This window comes from Podarcis tiliguerta (assembly GCF_965153285.1).
Source record: "Podarcis tiliguerta genome assembly, chromosome: 5".
Lineage (NCBI taxonomy): Eukaryota > Metazoa > Chordata > Lepidosauria > Squamata > Lacertidae > Podarcis > Podarcis tiliguerta.
The window spans coordinates 28,332,709-28,348,714 of NC_139538.1; the positions used below are offsets into that span (position 1 = coordinate 28,332,709).

Genomic DNA, 16,006 nt, shown 5'->3' on the forward strand with positions numbered 1-16,006 from the left:
CTACCGTCATATTTTCTGCTCCAGTTAGGGTAACGATAACTGTTCCAGTTGGTCCTGGAGGGCCCATTAGTCCATTGTCACCCTGTTGTAAAAAAGAAAAATCAAAAGAGCTATTTCATATATGTTTATGGCAGCTAGGATGGCACATGCCAAATACCAGGGATTATAAAATGTGCTCACAATAGAAGACTGGAGGGGAGGTTAAAAAATATGCTGTTGCCAGAAAGCGTCGACTTTTCCTGTGGACATTTGGACTCTAAGTAACTATTTGTAAGTAAAACAGAAAATTGGATTATTTAAACATCGTAATTTGGCATTTGAAACGTGAAGGTCTAAACAGGAAGTCCGCCTTCCGTTTTGTAAACAGATCAAAGCAAAGACGTCGCAAGCTAAAGCCTGGGGAAAGTATTCTATAAAACATTAAATTTTCATCATTTAAGATATCGACCCCCCCCCTTGGAAGCAGGAGAAGAGAGGGGAATTCTTTGTGGACTGTTTAAACCTGCAGGAGAGTGAGCGAGACAAAGAACTGGACTGAAGAAGGGGAAATGGGCAGATTTTCTTATGGAGGGAGGCACTGAGGGAGAGATTGGAGATGCGGAGCCTTTTAGCCTCAAAGGATCTTTGGAGTATGTCCTAGAACGTCTTTTGGATTACAGCTTCGAATATGGGGTATGGGCCAACTTGTCGAGATGGAATCAAGGAGCTGCTAAGATGGAAACCCTTTGGGACTTAATCTTTGGCATCAAAAGAAATCTGCAGACAGGACAGGGAGATGAGTTAAGAGCCTCGGATAGAAGAGCACCAGGTTGATGGACTATAAGGAACTGATAGAAAAGACTGAGAAAATCCGAAACCAGGGGTAAGAGACGGTGGAAAAAGATTGGGAAAATTTTTTAAATTTTAATTCAGAGTAATATAGCATAATTAAGGAATGTTGGGAAATGATGGAATGAAATTATATGACTTTAGAAGAAATATGATAAGGATTTAAGTATAGATAAACTTTAAGATTTTGATGGTAAAATAAGGTTAAAATAAATTAAGACAACTAAATGATAGAAAGCAGTGAAAGATGGAAAGGATTTGCTGATTTAATTATTAACTGGAATACAAAAATGGGAGGTGGGAGGAGGTTGAGGAAATAAGTTATTGAAAGATAAAGAAATGGAAAATGGGTGTGTTTTTAAATGTTTTTGCTTTTTATTGTTGTGTTGATGTATTTTTTTTCTTCTATTTTTGATGTATTGTCTCTTAATTTTTTTCTTATTGTTCTTTTCTTTTTTCTTTTCTTTTCTTCTGTAACTATAAAACCCTTAATAAATATTATTTTTTAAAAAATGCTCTAATGGCAAAATTAGCATGCAGTATATGAGACTTCAGGAAGGCACAACAGATCAATTGAAAATGGGTGTTTATTTTCTATAGGAAAAGCACACTTTTCATGCATGTATTTAATGTTTTGCAGACAACGGCTGAATCTGCTTGCTAAAGCATTATTTGTGCAACATTGCAATTATATAATAAAAGCAGCAAAACAAAAAAACAAACCCCAATGCATTTAGCATTAATGGATATTCGTTACAAATAAAATCCACTGAAGCAGACCTGATCCAATTAAAAAATTCAGCTCAAATATTCTACATTATCGAAGTCATGTATTAGTCACAACAATATGCTAGCTTAACATGGCATGTTGACCATGAAAATAATTTGGCAAAAAGATACGAGGCTGAAATTCTTGGGTTTGAGATACAGCCCTTCTAGCCAAGAATCTTATCTCCAACTCTGTCCTGTCCTGAGCATATAACATACCAGAAGTTCTGAGATTCTTCTTTTCATACCCTTTCTTTCTTACAGGGTGCTTGGCCGTTTGATTTTGTCATTCAGAACAACCCTGTTATTTCATTTTTGGTCTAATTCTGCATTTTACATTATAATATAAAGCACATCAGGAAGGCTGATGCTTTCAAGCAAAGGCTGCTCATAGACTGTGTTAACCGACAACTGTTTAATTTCTCAAAAATTGCCTCTTCATTATACTCTGAAGTAGCCAACTATTTTAGTGATTGCTCTCTACAATATTGCCACAGCCTTTTGTGTTACGCCTAAGTTGGATCAAATATTACTGCCTTTCAAATATTCATATTCAAGGTGAAATTCAACAAACTTCAGCAGGGCATACCAATTACTTTTCTTTAGGGCAGGGGGTAGAACTTGCTTTTAAAGACAAGTTTCTCACCAAAATGCCCTTGCCACTGCTTCATGTAGCAGTTTGACAACCCTGACAAATGCAACAGTGTTCATGGCATGGCATTATTCCCACAGAGAATTCAGTCCAAGGAATGCCGCAAAAAAAACCCTGGTCCAATACTTTGGCCCAGCAATTGTTTGTGTTTCCCAGATAGCATGTCCTCCCTCAAAGAGGGCACGTGTTGTGATGAGACCTGGAGACTGACCTCCTGTGTTGTGGGTGGGTATATTGGACAGCCACAACACCCAATTGGTAGGTCCCTCATTGCTGGGTTGAATCTGGCCAATGGGGTGTAGTCTATAAATGGTTGAGGGACCTATATACGCCTATGCACGTGACCAGAGCTTCCTCTTTCAGCTCATGCATCGGAACACCTGCCCACCTCTCCCTATATTTAGGGCATCTGTCGATTGGCCTTGCTATGCCATTGTGTGTTGTCTGTAATTGGGACAGGGACACGGCAGGAATTTTCCCCACTTGGCTGATTGGCTGTTGCCATTTGGGTTTCGCCTGCCGTGTAGCAAACCGTCACAACTTGTAAGGTTGCGGATAGGCACTGGTTCAGGTGATAGGGATGGGAGAACAGTCTTGCCATCCCTATGTGAAGGGTATTCCGTTAAAGGAATCCAGGGACTCAACTTGATTTGGTCAACCCCTGAGAGGGGGTTGTGCCCGTGCCTGAGTCCAGGGGAGCATCTGGGGAGTGGATATAGTCTGTTTCCAGGCCTTCCACCTACCTCAGGTGTTCACCCTTGGTCGACAGATAATAGAGCTCTGGGTCAGCGCTACCTGCAAGGGTGCATGGAGCTAGTTGAACCAGAGCCTATGCAACCACTCACTTTCTGTAATCAATAAAGTTGAGACCTAAATTCTGCCAAAAACCAAAACTAAAATTTGAGTCAAATGTGTGTTTATTTAGGGGGGAGGTCTCTGGGTCAGAACACGCAAACTACACTTGCCAGCTGAATCAATGGTAGGTACAGCAGACTGGGACAGCTGACACTTACCTGTAAGAGTAACATAGACCCTACTGTGAGAACAAAGCACCTATAGCAGGCCTGAAGTGAAGTGAAATAGCCAATCTGGTTTTTGAGAATTCATTTGGCAACTGTAAGAACACAAGGAAGAAAGCTGCACTCTTAATAAGACCAAGACTTAAAGTGCCCTAGAGAAAGCAGGATTTATTGCATGCTACTGATATGCCCTTAGCTGGTGGAAAAACAAAAATAGTCAGTTATTTTGAGGGGAGCAGGGAAATGTATGTATAGTTATGTGCTTTTTTTTTACCTTTAATCCTTTGGCACCAATGACTTTAACACCCATAAGACCCTGCAAACAAAACCAAAATGTCTTTAACAAATGTTTTGAAAGCCCCAATTAATGATGGAAACGGAAAATGGTAGTAGGGGCAATTCAGCAGCGTTGATACTGCAATTCTGAAAATACCTTTGGCCCTGGAAGTCCTGGTCTTCCTAGTACTCCCTAAAAGTACAGATAAACACATTACACATTTTGCCTGAAATGCTTTATGGAAGAAACATCATCCACCTTGCCTTTAAAAAAACCAACAGGGACAGAATAAGGAAAGAGGTGCTTAAATGATAATACTTACTTGTAACATGCTATAAATATGAACAAATTCAGAAAAGGTCATTTACATTTTCAGAATTGCACCAAAGCAGATTTCTGCAGAGTCTTGGATAATCAAGCACAATAAAAATATCAATGTATTCAAGGCTAGTTCCCGGGCTACCTAGTGACGCCAGAATGTTTTGCATGCCACTGAGCTAATGTGCACAATTTTCTGCTCTCCAACATCAGAACGTTGCAACTTATGTCTTATGTGCCCTTTGAATCATACCAATTTTTAATCAACATGGAAATTCAGATTTTCTACTTACCGGAAAGCCTGGAGGGCCCTCTGGCCCTATCAGCCCTGGTAATCCTCGAGGTCCTGGATCACCCTTTAAATCAACAAGAAATAAAAATAATGCTTCCGTTAATTGGTTTTGTTTGTTTGTTTTTAGGCTTCTCTCACTCCCTTAGGCTGCAGCCCAAGCCCTGCCCAAGGAGCTTCAGATTTTCAGCCTTGCACACTGACCTCACACTGACCAAAGTGGAAGAAACAGGACAAACAGTCCACTCCTACTCATAAGTTCTATTGAGTTATTCCCATTCTGCTTCTGAATAAACATGCATAGGATTCCACTGTTAAATATTTTGACTGTCACCTCTATGGTCTGCTACATTCCTGTCCATAAAAGCCTGTCTAATTTTAGCCACTAATGGAGGAAACTGGGCAGTTTTCAAATTTCCATATTTAATCACTTAATTTAACACATATGTTAACAGGAATGGGTAGACAGGCATAGGAATTGCCCCCCTCCCTGCAAAAAATAAAATAAAATAAAAATCCAGAGAATTCTTCTCTAGGGACTTTATAAAAGGAGGAAAGGAGGAAAAAAATAAACTTACAATTGGTCCTGGGCAGTCTTGCTTCATAACTTGTATTATTATACTGCCCTATCTCAAACTACAGATTCGTGTACAGTGGTACCTCAGGTTACATACACTTCAGTTTACAGACACTTCAGGTTACAGACTCCGCTAACCCAGAAATAGCCAGGTTAAGAACTTTGCTTCAGGATGAGAACAGAAATCGTGCAGTGGCGGCGCAGTGGCAGCAGGAGTCTCCATTAGCTAAAGTGTGTCCAGTTCTGGGCACCACAGTTCAAGAAGGACACTGACAAACTGGAACGTGTCCAGAGGAGGGCAACCAAAATGGTCAAAGGCCTGGAAACGATGCCTTATGAGGAACGGCTAAGGGAGCTGGGCATGTTTAGCCTGGAGAAGAGGAGGTTAAGGGGTGATATGATAGCCATGTTCAAATATATAAAAGGATGTCACATAGAGGAGGGAGAAAGGTTGTTTTCTGCTGCTCCAGAGAAGCGGACACGGAGCAATGGATCCAAACTACAAGAAAGAAGATTCCACCTAAACATTAGGAAGAACTTCCTGACAGTAAGAGCTGTTCGACAGTGGAATTTGCTGCCAAGGAGTGTGGTGGAGTCTCCTTCTTTGGAGGTCTTTAAGCAGAGGCTTGACAACCATATGTCAGGAGTGCTCTGATGGTGTTTCCTGCTTGGCAGGGGGTTGGACTCGATGGCCCTTGTGGTCTCTTCCAACTCTATGATTCTATGATTCTATGATTCTATGGTGCTTCAGGTTAAGAACAGTTTCAGGTTAAGAACAGACCTCGGGAACGAATTAAGTACTTAACCCGATGTACCACTGTATTTGCAATCCCACTAAACTGAATATATTTATGCACATCTGAAAGACTTGTCACAGAACCATAATATGATAGGATGATTGTAAACATGCTGTGATTGGACTTCTGCACATGCAATAGGACCTCCCCTTCCTCTACTTCCCTCTGCAGCTGCCCAGGGTGTGTGGGGAGCTGCAGTGGAAAGGAGACGAAGGGGAACACCCACTGCAAGAATAGAAGTCCATTCTACTGGTGGATGGACCCTGTTGGGTGTCACACACAGACTTTTAGGATGGAAGGGACCTCAACAGTCACCTATTTATTGCTCAAAATAGAATGTTTTCAGGCTCACCTGAAATCCAGGCATTCCTGGCAATCCGGGATCACCTTGGGAACTATAACCCTGGTCATACCCACTTGCGGAAGATCCCTTGGAGAATTAAACAAGAGAGAGAGGTAAAATGAGTTAGTCCATTTTATTTAATGTTATTCTCCCCGCCCCCCGCTTTTTCTTGACAGGTGGAACAACAGACCAGCCTGTCAGGGTTGAAGGGGGTGGGCTGCCAGACAGCATCAAAATACGTGTAGCAAATGGAATATATTTTGATATGACTTTTTAATAATGGCAAGAAGATTCAAGAAAATGCCTTGCAGTACAAAACTGGGGATGAGAGGATTTGTCCCATTTCCCTTTTTATTTTCGAGACATTATTACGAAATAACAATCTAGTAAGAAGTTTGACATTTTTTATTTAAAAAAACTGTACCAAAACAAACACTAGGGTTCACAGCCATCATCTCATAAAATAAAGTACATTCTCAAGAGACTACACAATGAATTAGATGTTGTAACAAAAACCAATCTGATACAGGGAGAATACAACTCAAATGTTATCGACACCAAACAAGGGGATTTCCCATCCCCATGATTAACCTGTCATATAACAAACAGATTACTGCCAAATGGAGGCAGAATCCATAGGACTAACTGTACCCCAAGACACACATTAATTTATGGGTCATTTTCTCAGAATGAGAATAAACATTATTTTTGGAACCAGGTATTTAAAGAAAAACCTGAGGATGCCTTGTAGCTCTGTGATACAGTCAAATGAACAACCACTAATAGAAAAATTATAAGTACACATTGTCTGCATTCAACACGTCAAAAACTTTCTTCCATTTTTTTTCATTGTTCCTCTGGCTTCCAAAACAATGGAATTCTGATTTAACCCGGATAATTCCTATAATTAATTATAGACTTGGAGCTTGCATTGTTGCTGCAATTTTAAGTTCCTTCAGCTAGCTTTACAAACCTTTCCCCCATCTGCTTTAATGATGTGCATTTATAAAACTCTTGGGGAAAAGCAATATTGATGTGATCATATGAATGATTGCACAAAATTCTTCCTATATTCTGCTTTACTGATGAGCACATGCACTCCTGCACATTGGTAAAATACCCCACATAAGCAATATTGCTACAATTATATCAAGTTTTGTTTTTTATCATATGAAGTTGAATTTTCTCAAGGGTTTATATCAACGCACATAAAAACATGTCAACATTGGCAGAACACTGCATATAACTACTGTTACAATTATATAAAGATTGATAAAACATTACAAAAAATGTACACAGTGACAAAACGGAGCTAGGAAGACATGAATGAACGAAAGGAAGTAGAAGTTGTAAATTAACTGCACATTTATCTGTACAAGTTTTGGAAGAGTTCCTAATGCTTCAGTTTTGCTTTAGAAAAGAGACAAGTCATTTAGAACTGAAATATTCCTATAGCAAACAAATGAGCAGAACTGCATTTCCTGTGTCATAGAACTATATTTATTCTGACTTGCTTTTTACAAGTTAACTTACTTTTTCTCCTTTGATTCCTTTAGGACCCTAGGTAGAGGGAAGGGAGAGATAGACACACATCACATTATAAATGCTTCAGATCTCATATTAGAAACTAATGCAGGTAAATTCTGCAATGGAGCCCTACAAATCAAGTAACGTATTTACAATTTCAAAGTACTTACAACTGCTGTCAAATATAGGTGGAAATAGCAGGATCACAGAAAAAGGATACGAACCAAATTTGCCGATTTTACTATTGGAAATTATCAAACATAATAAACTTTTGATATTTTCCTAAACTATGTTTTTTAATAGAGTGTTTTCTCTTATTGTCACTTGAATATAGAATGAAACACTGAAATATTGAAATCAAAAGAACTTGCAAATTGGGCTGTTTACAATTTGGAAACTGATGCCCAAACTAAGTTAAGAATGATAACAGATGATACCTAAAAGTATCTGATTGGTTTGCTTTGTATCAATAATGACTTTCCAGATGACCATCAGAGTAGAACAGCAGGATATCGTGTGGCTTTAATGATAAAAGGTAACCCCTTATCTGAAGGACAGATCGTGAAGCTGAGGCTCCAATACTTTGGCCACCTCATGAGAAGAGAAGACTCCCTGGAAAAGACCCTGATGTTGGGAAAGATGCAGGGCACAAGGAGAAGGGGACGACAGAGGACGAGATGGTTGGACAGTGTTCTCGAAGCTACCAGCATGAGTTTGACCAAACTGCGGGAGGCAGTGGAAGACAGAAGTGCCTGGTGTGCTCTGGTCCATGGGGTCACGAAGAGTCAGACATGACTAAATGACTAAACCACAACAACAACCCCCTATCTATTCAGTGGCCCAAGCTTGGGACACAAGTACTTGCTGTGTGAGTTTGTCCTTTACTACAAGCTTCCATTTGATAGTTTGCAACACATTTCCCAGCCTCTCTCCTTAGGATTTTCCCAGTCAGTTAGTATGTGGTGCTTTGAACCCCTGGAATGAGAAAGCTCTACATAAGGCACATTTGACTATCATTAATTGAAGCTTACTGGTAATCCTGGGAGCCCTCCTTGCCCTGGGAATCCTGGGAATCCCTGCTCGCCCTGGAAAATAGAGAGACAGTGAGAGAGAAGCTGACAAAGAGAAGAAGGAGAAAGCATAATGGGTCCCAAGAAATGATGTGCTCTCTAACTACACATGCACACACCTCCCTCCTTATCCTAGGGATAAAGTGTCACAGGGTGATGCTTTACCAACTCTTCCTCTTACAGGTGGTCCACAATTGGTTCTTGCTTCGTTCTTACCTTTGTCCCATTGCAACCTGGTATACCTGGACGCCCTGGAGCACCTGCATTTCCTGCTTCACCCTAAAAGTAGTTAGAACATTGCCAAGGTAGCTATTAGTGCAAACTTACTCGTTATAACCCTTCGACTGTATGGGCGGCTGGTTTATTACAACTGAATACCATTGTGCCTCAGTAATAGCGCACTTATATTAATAAACTGTTAAGATGATTATTGCCTCCATTATCTTTAAGGTTTATTAGCATCAGTAACGTCAATATACTTGAAGCTGCTCAATTAAGTTTTGTTGTACTTACAGGAAGGCCTGGGGGACCTGAATAACCAGGGACTCCTGGCAAACCCTGATGATAAGAAGAAACACAGAAAGAAATCAGTCAGTAGGCTATTTTTTAATAAAACAAGCCTATTATTATCTAAAGTTGTGGAGTTGTAATTGTTCAAGGGTCCAAAAGAACGGACTGTGCTAAGGCTAGGATAAGTACCATTACACAAGTAAGCCTTAATTCACCTAGCAGACCAAAACAATCCCAGGACAGCAAATGTATTGATCTCTCCTTGTGCTTAGTTTCCATGAACTTGCTTAACAAATGGCATTCATGACATTGTTTATGCCATATTATTATTTGCATCACTGGAATGCTGTAGGATCCGTCATTGAGCCGAGCATGAGGAAATTCATTTATAAAAGCCTTTATTATTATTTTAAAAAAAAGATTATCCTGCATCTGAACTTCGAGTCACTGGTAATGCACTGGCTATTTAAAACTGTATTTGAAGAGTATGGGACACTTGACATTGCTTTCATGATTTAAGAAATAAATAAACCTAGAGATGGGTGGTGTGGCTTTTAAGGAGTAGGATTTCCATCTTAGAAATAATTGTACATGCTTCTTTTTAGTAAGTTGTTTATTTCACGTGCAGTTGATATTTGGAAATATTTGGATTAGTAAATACTGTGTTTGTCGACATTGCCTGTAGTTTTAAAAAGCTGTTGAATACATTGATTCAGGATTAAGTATTTCTGTTAGGGAAACAGCTGTTATTACCATTTATTTACTATAATATTCACATGTGCAATCCTACATTCAGCGTATGTTACCATACAAAAGTATACTATTGCATAAAACAAAGAAATGCATATATTTTGAAAAGTGAAAAGCACATAGAAACATGATTACTTCTTCCAACTCTCCACACTATAATACAGCTGTGAAGTGCAGACAATTTTCTCAGAACCCTCTCTCTCTTTCCTCTGTGTGTGCGTGGGGGGGGGGGAGAGAGAATGAATATGTATGAGTGAGGTGGGGCATTGTTTAACACATTTCCTGCACAACATCTTCCTGATTAAAACTGCCCCCCCCCCCGCAAACTCTTTGCTGTTTGCCCTGCAGTGGCAGAGCAAATACAAGCACCTCTGCTTGCTTTCCTGGGGGCAGAGTAGCTTGGGAAAAATGGCACAGTGGAAATGTTTATTTATGTATTACATTGATACCCACCAACTAAGGAGTTTAAGGTTGCACATGTTATGTACTGAAGTTCTCACCCTGGGCCAGCAGGGGGATGCTGTAGATAGTTATGCAAATAAGGGATCAAAAGTGACGTTCAGTGATTGGATAGTTTTAGAAAATTGTTACAGTTACATTGTACTGGAGCTCTATATAAGCAAGCTGACTGAACCCTTCAGTTCAGTTCTGTCCTGGCCTGTGAATAAACAAGAGCTGTTGAAGAATCGCTGTGTCGTCTGATATGTTCACCCACAATTTAACAGCACACATGGTTCTTTCTCTTCCCATGTTATCCTCACAACAACCCCATGTGACAGCCTAACTACCAACCCAATCCCAGCACCGCTTCCCAAAAAATTGGCAGTCCCCTGCAGCTGCATTTCACTTATCAAAAAGCACATCATAGCACCACTGAGATCATGTCCATCATTTTTAGAAAATTGAGAATTGTTGCTGTTCTGAACACTGCAAGTTAATACATTACTGAACAAAATACAAACCCTTGAACCTTTAGGCCCAACAAAGCCTGCTGGCCCTGGAAAACCCTAGAAAGCAAAAGAAACAATAGTTAATTATACTGGAATTCCTGTCTTTTTGTAGAAGGTCCAAAGACACAATCTGTTTTTCTGGCTTTTGATATCTGTTATACTCTAGTCTAATGATCAAAAGAATTAAAGTAACAGGCAAAAACCAATCCAACTCCAGTGACTGCTACTTCACACACCCCACAATGAATATTCTTTTTAAGGGGGGGGTAACTTTAGCAAAAATACAGCCATAATAATAACAGCAAGAGAACTGAAAGTACAATATATTTTTCTGTAAAGGTCTAAAAGAATTATTTCTTACCTATTTCTTGGGGCAAATACATAGCAATAAAAAAAATGGACCAGCAATATAACAGAATTACATAGGATGTGCTAGTTCTCTCTCTTTTTTCTTTTATATAGAATTTTATTAGAGGTTTTTAACATACAGTATTAAGCAATAAAATCCAAACTCTTTTATAGAAAGTTAATAAAAGGCAATATATCAAAAGAAAAGAATAGCATAGAAAAAGAAAATATAAAATACAATATTCATGATCCTCATAAAACACCATATATATATATATATATATATATATATATATATATATATATATATCACACAGACACACATATACACCCCCCATCATCTTTTCTCAATTTTTAAAATGGCTAGTTCTCTTTTTTCAACCAAGAGGCTTTAAAATGGGTTCAGTCATTAACTGTACACAATGCACTAGAACAAAATGCGCATAGATGTTTATGTGAAAAGCAGGTTTTCCAATCATGAGCAGAGGTACATAGACATATTTTGCATATCCACATAAATTATGCAGCCTAGTGAATGCCCATAGACTGGGTATGTGTTGAGGCTTCCTGCTCTGTTCCCAGCAATGCCCGCCACATAGTCATCAAGCCCTTTTAAACTCACTAGTCAATGGAAAAGTGTACTATGCTGTTAAAACTCTCATGTTGAAATCAACGGGATTTCAAAATGCTTCACCTTCACTGGACTGTGCTGAAATATACCAGTGTACAGGACAATCCCAAACATGTCTGGGGATTGCATGTCTAAACATGTCTGGAGTGGCTGGGGAAACTCAGCCAGATGGGCAGGGTATAAATAATAAATCATTATTACTATTACTATTACTATTGTTGTTGTTGTTGTTGTTGTTGTTGTTGTTGTTGTTGTTGTTGTTATTATTTCTACTGGGAAATAGGTCATATGGAATACAGTGGCGCTTTCTCCAAGTGGGTTCAGGATTGCCATCTAAGGGAGCAATCCTATACACAAGAAGTTGCTGTAAGGCAGGCTGGTGTAAATTAAGTCAGGATAAAGTGCTCCAGATCTTAACTCAATCTGGGAGCAGGTCTTCTATCAACCTAAACCTGATAGAGGGAAAATTAGGCTTTAAAAATAGTACTTGAGTTCCATCTTTCTTTTCGCCAGGTAAACTCTCTCCCCATTTTACCCCTGCTCATCCCAGCAGATCTTGCTGTAGAACTGCTCCCTTATTTAACTTCTGTTTCACAACTGAAGTAGCATCTATAACAATAATCAGGCAGCATTTAAAGAACTAGAGAATGGATGAAATAATGCAATGAAAGCATATTGGACTTTCGCAGCTTGCTGCCGCAGCTTATGATCATATTTACTTAAATACTTTTGGAGTTTGATTTAAGGCCCACACCTAGTTTCTCAAAGGGCACCGTGTCAGTCAGAGAGAGGGACTAAACCGTAAACTCACGGGTGTCATTTACTTTTTCGGTAATGTTCTCTCTTTTACACTTGCCATCTGCAGACACTGCAGCACCCATAAATATGCATCAGGGATCACAACATACCTTCGGTCCTTGTGGCCCAGGAGGACCCTCTGGACCAGGGAAACCCATCTGACCAGGTGGACCAGGAAAACCAGGAAAGCCCTTTTCACCCTGCAATACACAATCTGTGTAAAGACTTTGCTTGCACCGTTGTCATTTCTTCTGCAAATTCATTACAGATCTTCACATAACATTCTGGGTTTTTTTATTTTATTTTTTTTAAACCATCCAAGCACATGCCTTTCCATCAGTATAGACTCACAGACACTAAGAACATTCGGGCATCAACATCCTACTTTATGTTTGATGTCGCACTTGAGAACTAAGCTGAGGAAGCTGGGAAAGCACAGATCATAGAATCATAGAATTGGAAGAGACCACAAGGGCCATCGAGTCCAACCCCCTGCCAAGCAGGAAACACCATCAGAGCACTCCTGACATATGGTTGTCAAGCCTCTGCTTAAAGACCTCCAAAGAAGAAGACTCCACCACACTCCTTGGCAGCAAATTCCACTGTCGAACAGCTCTTACTGTCAGGAAGTTCTATAAGAACTTCTATAAGAACTTCTATAAGAACTATAAGAAGTTCTATAAGATCCATAAGAATTTCTCAAACAGCAGAAACGTTACTGTCAGAGCTGGCTCCTGGTCCCGGCTCACAGAGGACCAACGCTAGCCGGTAGTAATGTATCAAAGTCTTTATTGAAGTATAGTTTCCATTTCCAAGCCTCAGCGCCCCAGCTCTACGTCTAGGGTCTAGACCGGCGAAGCTCCATCTGAATCCCCACCCCCTGTACACCAGTTTAAGACTCTAATCTTACTCCACCTCTTCCTTCTCTCCTTTCTCCTCTGGGTCCTGCTACCCCCCGGGGTCTCCTCCTTCCTGGACTCTTCCGACACAGACGTTGACCCCCCTGACTCCTCCCGCTCTCTTCGGCGGGCTTTAGGACCTGGCTCCCTACCCAGGCTGCCAACTGTGCTGCCCTCCTGTATATTTGAACTTGGCGCGCGCGCACGTTTAACCTTCCTCTTGACCGTTTCCTCGCTCCCTGATGGAGGCGTGGTCAATACTGCCTCCTGTTCTCCCGCTGGTAGCGCGCCGCCTGATCCCGATGCCTGGGACTCCTCCCCCCTACTGCACTCTGGTGTGGACGCTGGTCCGGATTTCCAACTGCTGCTCTCTGAGTCTCCTCTGGCCCCTTCTTCCTGAAGTGCCCCCCTGGGCACTCCCCTTGCCCTGACCATGGGAGCCCCCTTTTGTGAATCCTCCGATTCACTGGAAAGACTCAGAGACCTCGGACCGCTGTCATCGCTGACATTTCCTTCGGACTCCTCCCCCTCGCTCTCCATTTCCTCCCTCTCCTGTGCCTCTGCTCCTGAACCCCTGACATCCATCCCCCCTCGAAGCCCCCCCTTCCCCCCTCCCCTCCTTCAGGTGTGGGTGCTGGGTGCTCCGTCGTTGTGGGGGTGAATGGCGGATACAGTTTGTCCCCCGTGGCGTGCATCCAGCCGGATAAGTCCGGCTCGTCCTCCGTGCTCTCGCCGACCTCGATTTCCTCTGCTTCCATCTCTGTGCCGCCGTGCTCGAACCCAAAGTCCTCCCCCAGCACGTCCATGTCCATCTCTCCCCCGGTCACCTCTGGGGCCGTTGCCTGCCAAGGACCCCCCAGCCACTTCCTGCTCCACCGCTCCTCTGGTCGATCGTCCCACCAAAAAGAGCGGTCTGAGGCAAACCCCGAGGGCGATCCCTCCGGGGAACGTGTGTCTGGTGCTGGTTCTTCGTCCGAGGTGAACCCCTGGAACGTGCTGGCTGAAAGCGTGGGTGTGAAAAGCCAGTCGTCGAAATACTCGGCTGGCATGGGCCTGTGCAGGAACAAGGCATGAAACTCTTCCTTGAGAAGAGGCTCGTCCAAGGCATAGTCCGGCACCCAACGGTTGGCGCTGGCTGGGGTACCTTCGCTGGCGAGAAAATATTCTACTCCCTCTTCCCCCCATCTCGAGTCTAAAATCTCTGTGACCTGATTGATGGGTTCCCCTCTTGGCGACCCCCTCCTTGTGGGCGTCTCCCTATACGAGTCCGGTGCCGTGCTCTGCGCCTGAAATCTGTGAGGTGCTTTGTAGGGCGTGAGCACTGACCTATGGAACACTGGGTGCATTCTGGATCCCTCCGGAAGTGTCAACCGGAAGGCCACTGGATTGATCCGTGCCTCGACTTGGTAAGGTCCTAGCTGCTTATGTCCGAGTTTCTTCTTCGCTAACGATCTGGTCGGCACTGCCTGGGCTGCTAACCAAACCCAGTCTCCCACCTGTATGTCCTCCCCAACCCTTCTGTGCTTGTCAGCCTGCAGTTTGTATGCGTGCTTTGCTAGTTCTAACTGCCTCCGAAGCTGTTCATGAACTTCCTGCAATTCTGACGCTAAGACTTCCGCTGCCTGTGGCTCCCCCTCCCCCAGTCTCTCTAATCCCGGGAAGGTTCTGGGATGCCTCCCGTTGTTGGCGAAGAATGGTGTCACCCCCGTGGACACGTGCTTCGTGTTGTTGTAGGCGAACTCAGCTAGCGGCAGGTAGTCCACCCATGTTGCCGGCTGCTGATTTGCATAGCATCTCAGGTACTGCTGCATGATGGCATTGACGCGCTCCGCTTGTCCGTTGGTCTGCGGGTGTCTCGCCGACGCTAGGTTGATCTTGACATTCAGGAAACCCATCAGCTTCTGCCAGAAGTTTGAGATGAACTGCCGCCCCCGGTCGGACAAGATAGACCGTGGCAGACCGTGCACCCTGAAGACGTGGTCTATGAACAGTTTGGCGGTCTGTTCCGCCGTGGCCACCTTCGCGCACGGAATGAAGTGGGCCATTTTGGTGAACATGTCCACCACCACTAGCACTGCCGTCTTGCCCCTCGAGCTGGGTAAATCCGTGACAAAGTCCAGGGCCACCCTCTCCCACGGTTCACTCGGGGTCTGCAGCGGTTCGAGCAGTCCCGCCGGAGGTTTGTGCACTGACTTGGCCCTTTGGCAGGTGTCGCACCTCGAGACGTACTCCGCGACTTCCACCCGCATCTTGGGCCACCAAAAATCTCTGGCTACTAATTCTGCCGTCTTCTCTTTGCCAAAGTGGCCGGCGGTGGGTGCGTCGTGCAACTGCTGCAGTACTTTCGCGCGGAGGTCGTCTCCCGGTACGTAGAGGGCCCCTCTGCGGATGAGCAATCCGTCGCGTATCTGGAACTCGTCGTCCTTCGCCGTGCCCTTGTGCACCTCCTCCATCTTGGCTTGTGCAAAGGGGTCTTCCTGCAGCGCTCGACGGACAGCTTCCAGGTCCACGGTTGCTGAAGCGCACGCCCACGCTTCCGGTGCGAAAATGTGCTTGGCCGCTGCTGGTGCCGCCTCTTCGAGGTATTGCGGCTTTCTGGACAGTGCATCTGCCATGATGTTGTTGTCGCCTGGGATGTACTCTATCCGGAAGTCG

General features: G+C 43.0%; 1 protein-coding gene across 2 annotated transcripts in view; it reads right to left on the reverse strand.

Annotated features, from left to right (window-relative positions):
- Nucleotides 1-16,006, reverse strand: part of COL4A3 (collagen type IV alpha 3 chain) — a 97,230-nt gene that overhangs the window by 48,210 nt on the left and 33,014 nt on the right. For both annotated transcript variants that reach the window (XR_014511855.1, XM_083442563.1), the window contains exons 3-13: nucleotides 12,563-12,652; nucleotides 10,688-10,732; nucleotides 8,979-9,023; nucleotides 8,682-8,744; nucleotides 8,427-8,480; nucleotides 7,402-7,428; nucleotides 5,878-5,955; nucleotides 4,156-4,218; nucleotides 3,701-3,736; nucleotides 3,542-3,583; nucleotides 5-82 (exon numbers count right to left, since the gene is read on the reverse strand). Coding sequence is in view for 1 of the 2 variants with exons in the window: in XM_083442563.1 (XP_083298689.1) it covers nucleotides 5-82; nucleotides 3,542-3,583; nucleotides 3,701-3,736; nucleotides 4,156-4,218; nucleotides 5,878-5,955; nucleotides 7,402-7,428; nucleotides 8,427-8,480; nucleotides 8,682-8,744; nucleotides 8,979-9,023; nucleotides 10,688-10,732; nucleotides 12,563-12,652 (621 nt within the window). In the remaining variant the exon portion in view is untranslated. The remainder of the gene's footprint in view (nucleotides 1-4; nucleotides 83-3,541; nucleotides 3,584-3,700; nucleotides 3,737-4,155; nucleotides 4,219-5,877; nucleotides 5,956-7,401; nucleotides 7,429-8,426; nucleotides 8,481-8,681; nucleotides 8,745-8,978; nucleotides 9,024-10,687; nucleotides 10,733-12,562; nucleotides 12,653-16,006) is intronic.